The 11,205-nt window shown below is 40.6% G+C and overlaps 1 protein-coding gene across 1 annotated transcript in view; it reads right to left on the bottom strand.

Moving 5' to 3' along the window:
* Positions 1-5,552: 5,552 nt before the first annotated feature.
* The window catches only part of CUNH2orf50 (chromosome unknown C2orf50 homolog), an 8,530-nt gene continuing 2,877 nt past the window's right edge, over positions 5,553-11,205 (bottom strand). The window contains 1 exon segment of the mRNA XM_017745087.1: positions 5,553-10,853. Within this exon segment, the coding sequence (XP_017600576.1) occupies positions 10,662-10,853 (192 nt within the window). The 3' untranslated portion in view covers positions 5,553-10,661.

Here is an 11,205-nt window from a genome sequence, read left to right as displayed (position 1 = left end):
CACCCGCACTGCCCGGGGCACGGGGAGGGGAGGGCCGGGCCCGGCGGGGCATCTGCGGCCCCGTCGGGAGGGGAAGTGCCACGGTCACCCCTGGCCCGTGGGACCGAATACCGCGGTGACCGGGGGGACACTCGTGCCGGCTCCGGGCCGCTGGTTGAGGCCTCTCCGCATGTGACTCCCTCGGTGACCGGTCCGAGAAACGCTCTGCTCCGGGTTCAGAGTGTTGGTCCTGGAATGATTCTGTTAGTCTAAACATCCCCAGAGCAGGGATGATGTGATGCTCTGCCGGCCATGGGCCGTGTTCACCCCGGAGCAGTGCAGGTCAGCTCCGGCTTTGGAGCTGCAGGCTGGAGCTCAGTTTTCTCCCCCAAAGTGGAGTCCCGAGTGCTCCAGCGCCCCTCGTTTTCAGGCCACTCTCTCTGGATGGCTGTGGAACGAATTCCTGCAGCAGGGATCGCACGGGTCTGACAGCAGCACTTTATTTTTACAGGAAAAATGTGCAGCAAAATTAAAAGTTGCTAAATGCTGGGTTTGTCAGATGATAGCGAAGTTGGCTGAAATAAACTTTCTAACACAATTTGAAGTCTTAGAAAGCAGGCATTCTTTATTTGTGCAGGACACAGTGGATCTTTATTTATTCTGTGTGTGGAGCGAGACTTTACAACAGGGTTTTTATTCATTAAAACTATACATATTCATTAAAACGTGTTTCTTATTTAATATATAAATCTCATTTTTCTAGAACTAATTTGCATGCATCCACCTCTTACTGGAAGTTTATGGTGCTGGAGGTTTATTAAGAGGGGTCTCTGGTGGTTGTGTTCACAGAGTGCTTCGATATTAAAAGTGACTTTTCCTTGAGCTTTTCTTTGTGTATGCACTGTTGTTTCTTGTTATATGATTTCCTAAAGAATCACTGTAGGCCTCCTTATCCATTGGTTCCAGTTACATTTATCATCCTGTGTGCATACCTTTACATTCTTTTATCTTTTTTTTGCCAGTTAGTCTTTCAGCAATTTCAGGGGAGCTGAAAATTTTTATTCTTTAGGTTATTTATCACAGGTTATTGGAGATGGAGCAGCTTCTCCAGAGCATACACCTACCCACCATACACAGTTATACACAAAAATAGTAAAGCTTTTGTACTTCTCAGCTTGTCAGAACTAAATAAAGGTTATCCAAGGAGTACACATTTGTACTGATTACACATGGACAGAATCTTGACTCTTTTGTGCCTACATATGGCCAGGACTGCTCAGACTATCAAATCCACACCATTAATTCAGAGTTTTACCTAGAACATAATTGCTTTAACATGAGAGGTCATTCGCAGGCATAGCATTTCGTCTTTTTCATTTTAATTTTAACAACAGTTGTATTTCACTATGACCAATAGTTCTTAAAATGGCTTAAAACAGGTATATTACATTAATTCCACAAACCCTTAGTGGTATTTTAAAACAGCATTACTAATTCTTAATTTGTAAATCGTGTTGGCCTTTGTGTAATTCAGTCATAAAATGAAGCAGGTATGTAGAAATACATAAAATCCCCAAACTCAGAAATAAATAGCCCCCCAATACAAAATTCTAATGTAGAAACTTTGTTTCTGTTAATACAATTCAAAATAATCAAGATTTTCGAAGACCATAAGCTAAAAGAAACAAAGAAAAATTGAGTTCACTTTAAATAATAACTGTTCCAAGATTTTCTTGATAAACTGAGTTCTTGACATTGTGGGAGCATTATGTACTTGAAAATGAGTTGAAAAATTATACAAGATGAAGTTACCTCGTTTAAAGTTAGGTCTGAGGTGTAGATGTGTCTGTCATTTCAGATAATCTGAGAATAATAGAGAAATACCTAAGGTCGAAGTTGCATATCTGCACTACTGTGTGGATGCTGATCCAAAAAACCTATAAAATTGTCAGCATTGTGTACTGCCTTCTACCTTTCTAGAGTAATCAAGAAGCTGAGCTGACTTCAAACTATTGAGCATGTCTGTGACCCCATTTTATTCAACTGATTTTATATTTAAGATGACATTAAGTATTTAGCTTTAGTCAGCATTTTACCTTTTTAAAGAATACATCTTGCTTTGCATTGCAAGCAGTCAGATAAACAGAATGATTCACCATCCTTCCCCTGCCCTGTCTGCGTAATGGTCCCGCGCTGCATCTGTTCACTGCCCACGTGAGCTGCAGCTTAGGGAAGGAACAGACGTCAGTACTGGGCAGCCTTGTCCAAGGTTATGACAAAAAAATTTAATCTGTGAGCAATATAAGAAATTCTTCCTAGTCTAAATGTTTAGAGTATTTAGTTCTACGTCAAATTTCAGATTTGTTAAGTTGCAGCAGAATGCAGAACCACTTCAAATTACAGTTAGGGAATGAATTCGTAGCATTCGAATCTCCAGTGCAGATTGACAGTTCTGCAGCAGATGGGCAGTGGTTTAGCACTGGTGCACCTCAAACGGGAATGCACATGTTGATTCCTATTGAAAATAACGCAGAGAAGGAAAATAATCTTCCTGTAGTAACCAAGGACAAAAAGCCAAACCAGATTTTTTCCCCATAATGATGCTGGCTTATCACAGTTGAGTTTTTGAACAGAATAATGCCTTAAATTTTGTGGGTTTGCAAGGAATGCAGAGAGTGCTCTTTTGCTGGTTATTTCCACAGCCTGCCATGCTAACAGGGAATAGTTAATTTTATAGAAAATTTTTGGTTTAAGCTCTAGGTTAAAATAAAGGAGATTCCACAGCTGAGGAACCTGTGTGGATGGGGACAATCCCTGGGAGATGTGTGGAGGAAGGCTGCGGGTGGACAGAGTTGGCCAAGGACAACAGGTTGCAGGAGGCTCGGTTGTTTGCCCAGGGAGTGTGAACACGGTGTGTCAACACATAGAGCCTGGGAAAGAAACCAGAGGAATTGGACATACCAGCACAGTTGCAGCACTGTGACCTCTTTGGGATCACAGGGACAGTATGGCACAGCACACTATCAGTGGGAGGATTCAAGCTTTTTTGGAAAAGCAGACAGGGAAATGAGTGGAAGTTGTGTTCTACACAAAAGTTTCTCTTTGCCTGGAGCTTTCCCATGCTTGTTGGAATAAGCACTGAGCCAGCTGAGAGCTGAGGGGTCAAAACTGGTGGGGAGACTGGCATGGGGAACACTTGGAAGCACCTGCTCTAAATTGTCTGATGAGGAAGAGGAAGCAGATGAAGCTTTAAAAAACAAGAAGGAACTCAAAATTGTAGGCACAGGCTGCTTTGGAATACAAAATTGCTCTGCTATCCGGAGGAGCACCCAGTGGGGTAAAAGCAGCCCAACCAATTTTTGTGGGGCATCAAGAACATTCTTTTTTGATGCAGATGCTGGATTTGTTACTCAAAAACAAAGAAGGGAGGTAGAAAAAATAGGCAATGTGCAGGTAAAGGGCCGCCTTGGCATCAGTGTCTCCAGGACCTTGGAATTAAGACCCCAAGAGAAGTAAGGAAGACAAATAGTGGAATAAAGATTCTGGGCTTCAGAAGAACAGAATTTGTCTAGTTCAGGAATTGGTTTGTCAGGACGTCTCAGGAACGTGCCATGGGGGCAATGGAGACTACGAGTGTGCGTTGAAACTCGAAGAGAACATGCTCACAGACCAAAAACTGTCTCGTCTGGTGAGTTGGAACTCAAGCAGGCGGAGGAACCGCTTGGCTGATCCAGCAGTGCTTCTCTGAACTCAAACACCAAAAAGGGACGGCTGGGAAGATGGAAACAGGTATGAGCTACTGAGGCATGAGGGAATGGAGTTGAACACTGAACACTGGAACAGTGGCCCAGAGAGGCTCTGGCATCTCTATGGAGATTTTCACAACTGAGCAGGACAAGGTCCTGAGCAACCTGGCGTAATGTCAGCGTTGGCCTTGCTTTGAGCAGGGGCTTGGTCTAGAGGCCTCCAGAGGTCCCTTTGGGCCACTTGGCTGTGATTTCATGTACTTTAGTCCTTAGGCAAGCTGCGTATTTGAGGCCCCATTCTGCCACTAGAGACATCAAGATAAAGACAAGGTAAAAATGATCAAGACTTTAAAACAAAATTAAAGAAGGATGGCTATGATTTTAGGTGCTCTTTGCATTTGGTTGTCTTTGCTGAACACCTGTAGTGCCCAAGGACTGTGAGCTTTACTGATGAGTAGTAGACTGATGCAAAGTTGTCACAAAAACTCACCATGAGGAGGAGGTTATCTCTATACTGAGGCTCCTTGGTGGCATAGTGACACTGCTTTAACTCTTATTTGAAGATCCTTCTCTTACTAAAGAAGTCCAACGGATCCCTGTGTGCTTCGTGTTTGAGTTTACGTTGTACAAATGTGCACGACATGAGTATAAAAGAAACAGTGGAGGTTGCATGTAGTTTGTTGGTTCTCTCTGCAGTATGTTGTATATATTTGTGGCAACTGAAAACATGACCTTATTTATATGAGGTTTACTTGATGTTAGGCTGAACAGAAGCATAACAAATTGAATGAAAGTACTGTAAGCAAAAAACACCCCAAACCCTCTTGACTCAGTGTTTTGTCTGTGAAATGTTTTTTTGAGTTAACAGAAGGCCTTAAGGGCATTCTGGGTAATGGCATATTATCTAAAATAATATTGCTATCTAAAAAGTAGTACTGAAAGAGCCTAGAATGCCAAACACAGATTTTTAAAACCTAACCCAAAAGCCTAACAAAGCTGAGGATCTGTGAGGAGCATAAGAGAAGGAAAATATACTAACTAGTATCCCTTTTAGAAAATCTACGTCAAGCTTTTAGCTCAGAGAGGAGGTTGAGCTGCAGCTTTTGGATCTGGAACTGGTGTTGTTCTAGATCCATACTTACATCTGACTTACCCAAATAAGAGGCTCCAGAAAGAGTTGAGAGTGCAAGTACATGAGGGCAGCAGCCCTTGCTAAGGTCATGGTGTATGATGCCTCCTGCACTCTTGCTAAATGTCTTAAGAGTCTCCCAGAGTGTGCAAATGGATCTGCCAGCACTGAGGAGCAACCACAGTTACAATCATGCTTATTCCAGCACAGAAGATGGTCATCTCACCAGGTCTGAAGCACGACTGGGTGCAGGTTTCACTCTGGCTTTTAGGGGGTTTTTTATGTATCCCAGTGGCAACACAGTGCTAGCAATGTGCCAGCATTCTGTTAAGTTTCGTGGTAGAGAGCTGATGTAAACACTGTATTTTCAGTCCATTTGGCTTTAAAGAAACATAATGGTGTAACAGCTAAGTAGGCATTATGATAGCTGCAGGTGGTTCTAGGCTACATCTGTGGTTTGTTCCTCTTTCTCAGCAACACCTGCAGCTGACATAAGAGTTACTGCATGAATAAATTTGTTAATTCACAGATCATATAAAATATGTTGAGTGATGATGTTTGGTTATTAGTAACTGGGCAAAGCGAACCCACAGTTTAAAGTGAACCCAAATGACATTATTTTTATATTTATTGTGCCAGTATATTTGCACATTACTTCTTAATGCCAGCTGAGACTTTCCTCTGGTCATACTCTGGGTTAAGAGACATTTAATAGAAATTTGCAGTGGTTTTGCTCCATCAGCCTGGCATAAAGGCCTTGTGCTGACGTGAAGCTGCAACCCCAGATACTTGGAAATTCCATTTCTAAGGGCTGGCACTTTTGTAGATACGTAAGTTAATATGGCTTCTCAGAGAAGCTCTGGAAAGGTCACAAGCTGAAGTCAATCTGTGGGATCTATGCCCTGTGACAGAAGAGGGCTGTGGACAGGGCTGTGCCAGCACCTCTTCAGCATTCAGCAGAATTCCTGAGTCACTTGGAAACCCATCTGTGTTTCAAGGAATTTATTGATGCAAACATGAAGTTTTTTGAAGAAGGAAAATATACCTGACATGGATTCAGAGTAGCAAGTAGAGTTTTTAAGAGAGGCATCCTGCTTTAGGAAAGATTTAGTGGTTTCTATCTGTGCAGCATTTAGGAAATGGAACTTGAGGCCCTGACAGATTATTTTTGGTTTCTAAAACCAACAAACCAAAATATACCCCACTTCAGAAAACTGTTGTCTGATTTAAGAGGAACTTTAGTTCAGAAATTTCTTTCTTTGTAGGAGCTGAGCAACACGAATGGGGAAAATTCCTTTAACAGAAAAAAAACCCCAAGAGAGCTCCTAAAACCCCAACAGATATGCACATAATACATACAAACAGATGATGCCCTGACTGGCAGTATTGCCCATCTAATGTTCATACGTAATCATCCTCGCCGTTCCCAGTTCTAGGAATCTTACTGTTCATGTTTAGTAATTTTCACAGCATAATGAGACCTCTTTGCAGGAAAACCTGTTTAGTTATTTTGTTTACTTTAGAGTAATCTAAAGGTCAAAAAACAGTTTTAAATAGAGTTTCTAAGAAACACAACTGGATTTACAGTCATCACTGATCTTATTAAACAAAACTTTATACTTAAGGTACCATGTGGGAAGTATATACAAAGACTGTTCTAAATGCACAAGGAACACAGATTTATATGAACTTATGTCTTTAAAAAAATATGTATTTCACACTTTTTAAATTTAAATGGAACTAAAAATGAGAACACACAAAATCTGGATGCACTGGAAACACCTGTTCACCAAGGTACAATTAACATTAACTATACTCAAAAATATTGAAGAGAAAGCAATATATATAACTAAAGGAAGAATTCAATCAATATAGCCACCCACTTGTGCTCTTTAACTGAAAGAAATACAGAAAATGAATTCTCTAAGCATGTATAATCCCTTGTTTGAAATCTGGCAACAAAAGGGGAAAAAGCTTATAAAACTGAAGCCTAAGTGATACACCATAAGAATGCTTTACAAGTAACTTACCACACAGTTTAATATTTACACAATCTCTTTGATAAATGGAATTTCCACTGATTATTTACTGATTTCACTACTGTTATAATCTCATGCAATCTTTCTAAGACACTCTGCTTATATAAATAAGGATTAGTTGACAAAGTTAATTATTGTAAAAGAAAAATGACTGCTAAACTTGGGATGAAATTGGAGTCTAGAGATTGTCTCTTTGCTGCCTTGTACTTGCAGGTGCTGAGGCAGTTTTGATTAGGGCCCTGGATATTCCCGGAAGGTCTTTTCTGGAGGTTGCTGTACATGGTAGAGAGACCCAAACTAACTTTGGAAATTTAATGCTGGAGAGCTAATGCAGCAGGATAAAATAATTTGCATTTCCAGGGAAAGGGTAATAATTTAACAAAATCAGATGTCCAGTTCTAGACAATGTTCCCATATCACACAGATTATCTCATCTATTCCGCACAGGAAACTTTGGTTCTCAAGACATTCCCCCTTAATCATCAGGATGTCAAAGTGCCTAAGAGCTAGCATTGATTTCAGGAGGAGATAATAATGAATTGGAGTTCTGTGGTGAACAGAGCTGGTCCTATCCAGTTGTTACCCACTCATATTTTAGCATAATTTCAATTATCTTGAACTCAGACTCAGAAAGTCAAGATAGCTTAACTGCACATCAAAAGAGGCAGCACAGTTGTGGGTTGCTGTGATCTTGCAACACAGCACAGAGCTACATTTTCTAAGGTTGAACTCTGACAAGCCAAAAATTGCTGCATACTTTGGCTCCTTTTCAGATATTCCTACAGACTTTCCAGTTGTCATCTGTTGGCCTGAAGTGACCCGTGCAAGGGAGTACAGCAGAGGGGAGTGCAGGGCTTTTCCTGTGCTGTAAAAACGTCACCACTGCACGTCCCCACTTCAGGAACTGGCACCTCAGTGGCTGCTTTATCTGATTAAGGACACAGAACTACACATTTTTACTAAAGACTTCCTCAAATTTTTGGAAGAAAATTGGTTTTTGCCATTCACATGACATAATATGCTCTTTGAGAAGTGTCCTTACATGGCTGTCAAGAAGGCACTAAACAAGCCTCTCAGACGTGTGATTAAAAGACACATCTGGACTTCGTGAAAAGTATCCTTATACTTAAATGTATATGATTAGTTAGAAGAATTAGAAATATATTTCCATTTTTAAAAAGTGATTAATCTGTATTTTAGAGCTGAAATCTTTTTAAACCTGTTATAATTAAAATAAGAATTTTAAAAAAATTCTTTGTCAATATGTTTGAAAAATCATGTTTGCAAAATTTGTTCTGAACCCAACAGCTCTGGTGTAGTCAGAGAATGGGTGAAAAACTCTTCGGACAGTCATTCAATTTATACAGTAAAAGACAAAGCCTATTAAATACATCCCTCTTGATGGAAGTATGTTTAACATCCAAAGATGGAGATTCCTCAGGGAATCGATTCCAGTGCTGTATTATCCTCACTACTAGCTTTCCCAAAAATTAACATGATTCTTCCTTGCTGTAACTTAAGCTTGTTATTTTTGCTGTTGCCTGACACTCCCTCAAAGTGCAAATTATTCCTTTTCTCATTCCAGAGCTATACATGTATCTAAAGACTGCTATCCTCTTACAAGACTGCTTTTTTTCCTTCATGTTAAACTTTTAACAGTCTTTTTAACCTTTCCTTATATGACATGTCTTCCCATACTCCAGTTGCCATCGCTGCTTTTCTAGACTCTGATTAGTAGCCCACATCTTTAGGGTAAGATGTGGAAGGTCTTGTCCAAAACTAGAAGTGCTTCAGTTGAAACAATGCCAGTTCTAAGTGAAGTGGGAGGATTAAATCATGCACTGCTTAGACCAGACTGTAAGACTGCTCTTACCCTCCAGTTTGCGGGAACTCTCTGGGAGAAGGATTCTCTGGGTTCACACACAGTAAACAGAGTCAGGAATCTGGAATTATTTAATGTAATTAAAAAGGACTTATATAGCACTGCCTTAGTGTCCTTTCTGGTGGATTACTTGATGTGGAGTGAGTGCCATCTGGAGGTTAGGAAACATGGAGCTCTGTATGCTTTTGTGCTGAAAAACAAAATTGTGCTTTACAAATGAAATGTTCTTACATGAATAGGAGCTTGAGCCTGACAGATACTGGGCATACACCACCCAGTGTAAAATTTGTGACCCAGAGTAAGGCATGCAAGTGCACTGTCTCTTGGTGTTATGCAATCACCAATAAATGTGTAACCTCTGAGTAGCCTGTGAAGTTTTTGGAAAAAGCTCTGGACAGCACAGGGACAAGGAAAGTCTTGATCTGCTCTCTCCTCTCCTGCTTTCAGGTGTGTGAAGAAAATGAGTTCCTGGATAAATGAGTTCTCACAGGACAGAGCAGAAAGCATTTTAGCTGAACAAGAAGAAGTGTGTTTTAAAAAGAATGTTCCGTTTTGGTGTGTCTGAACTCAGTTCTCCATCATAATTCATGTCTGCACAGAGGAATCAGCCCTCCTCACCTCGGCTGGTTGCATGATGTGGTCTTCCTCCTTTAGGTCACTTAGTGGTCATCTTGAAAGCCCTGATCCTCCAGTTCTTGCTGTGGTGAGGAAGCCAGGAGAACCACTTGGAGTCGTGACTTCAGGGTGTGGTACTTAGCTCTTCTTTCTACAGTGCCTTTTTTTTGCCGGAGACCACTTGGATCAGTGATCACACTGGTCACAGTGGTCACCTGGTGTGCTTCTGAGCTGCCTTCTGCCACTGAAGTCTAATCATATAAACAAATAGCTTTAATTGCAAAGTGTGAGTGCACCCATCTCCATCTCAGTCTGGTGAGAGACTGCAGCCTGTTGTGCCAAGGCAGGACTAATGGCTTCTGTGTTGAGTTCCACTTAGGACTGAGCATGATCCTGTGGAAGGTACATACAGTTCAAAGGACAGGTACTGTGTACACACTCTCCATGCTCTGCTGCTTGCTGATTTTTTCCTACAGAAGCACAGGCCATAAAATTTCAACCTCTGTAATGAAGATGCACTAGCTGAACAGGCTTTTGGTATTATGTTGATTTAGCTTGAGGATGGTTTCCCTGGGCAACCACAGATTTTAGGAACTATGAACCCTTTAAATTCAAGGTTGACAATTCTGAGGGTGTAAGACAGGTTGCTGAGCCAGCACGCCTTCAGAACAAAATGTGAAAGCCTGCTTCCTTGTCAATGAGTTTCCATCAGCTGAACCAGAAGAAAAAAAGCATAAGAGAAGGGAATTTGAGAGCAGCAAATCTACAGAAACAAAAATGAAAACTAGTGTGAAAAATATTTGGTCTCCCTCCCTCAGCAGGGAGTGGTGAAAAGCACAGAGAATGGCTCACATGCCTTAAGTATTATTCTTTAGAGCAAGTTTAAACATGCAGATGAGAGAACCTGATGAATCCTTGTCTAACTACATGAAATGCAACAAGCTGCTGCATTTTTGTTGTGCTGGCTTTCAGAGCTGAAAGTGCGTTGTTTATGTTATGACTCATCTGAGCAGATTTATATTAATTGTTTGTTTTCAGGAGATAAAATTCAGGCAAAAATGGTCTTTTGTCTGTAATCTTGTTCTTTCAGATGTTAGTGGCATCCTTACTGTAGATTTGCATGGGAAGATTGATATGATCTGTAGTGCTGTCTGTATATGGCCTAGTCACCTGAAATATGAAGAGGATCATCTATTATGGCATTGTTGGATAACATCCATTTTTACCCTTGAAAGAACTTGCTTTGTTGCTGTTATATTGTTACTGAAGCACTAAGAAAGCTGGAGCTCACTCTCAAGTTTCCTCTTCTGTGCTCCACTGCTGAAGAAGTAATTAATATTTACCAGAGCCCTGCCAAGCTCAGTATTCATTTGATTGCCAATAATTTGGTTGGTCGAGTTGGGAACTTTGCTTGAGAGCACAGACATACAGCTTGGCAGTAGCTTCTGCTCCTTTCTCTTACCCTGAATAAAACGAAGACCATTAATAAGTTTTCAAAATTACATCCATTGCTTCCTACAAAAATACAAGTTACTGAAATTATTTATAATATCAGCACTTTAACTTATAACCTCAGCACTTCTGCTTTCAAAATTAGAATTTAAATGTACTTAAAAATATCATATTGAGCATACATGAAAGTGTTGTAGAAATAAAGCAAAACAATTGGGACTTTTTTCCTGTTGTCTTAGGATAACAGAGGGAAATGAATAATTTTAAAATGTGTTGCATAAAATGTTATCTGGGACGGAAGTTACCCTGCTCTAGAATAGTTGTGATGTGGGAGGTTTTTTCTTTCATTTTTAGTAAGTGCCT

Source organism: Corvus brachyrhynchos, unplaced genomic scaffold (genome assembly GCF_000691975.1).
Source record: "Corvus brachyrhynchos isolate BGI_N302 unplaced genomic scaffold, ASM69197v1 scaffold116, whole genome shotgun sequence".
Taxonomy (NCBI): Eukaryota; Metazoa; Chordata; class Aves; order Passeriformes; family Corvidae; genus Corvus; species Corvus brachyrhynchos.
The sequence above is the reverse complement of the archived record's forward strand: the minus strand, read 5'-3'. Positions and strand labels throughout refer to the sequence as shown.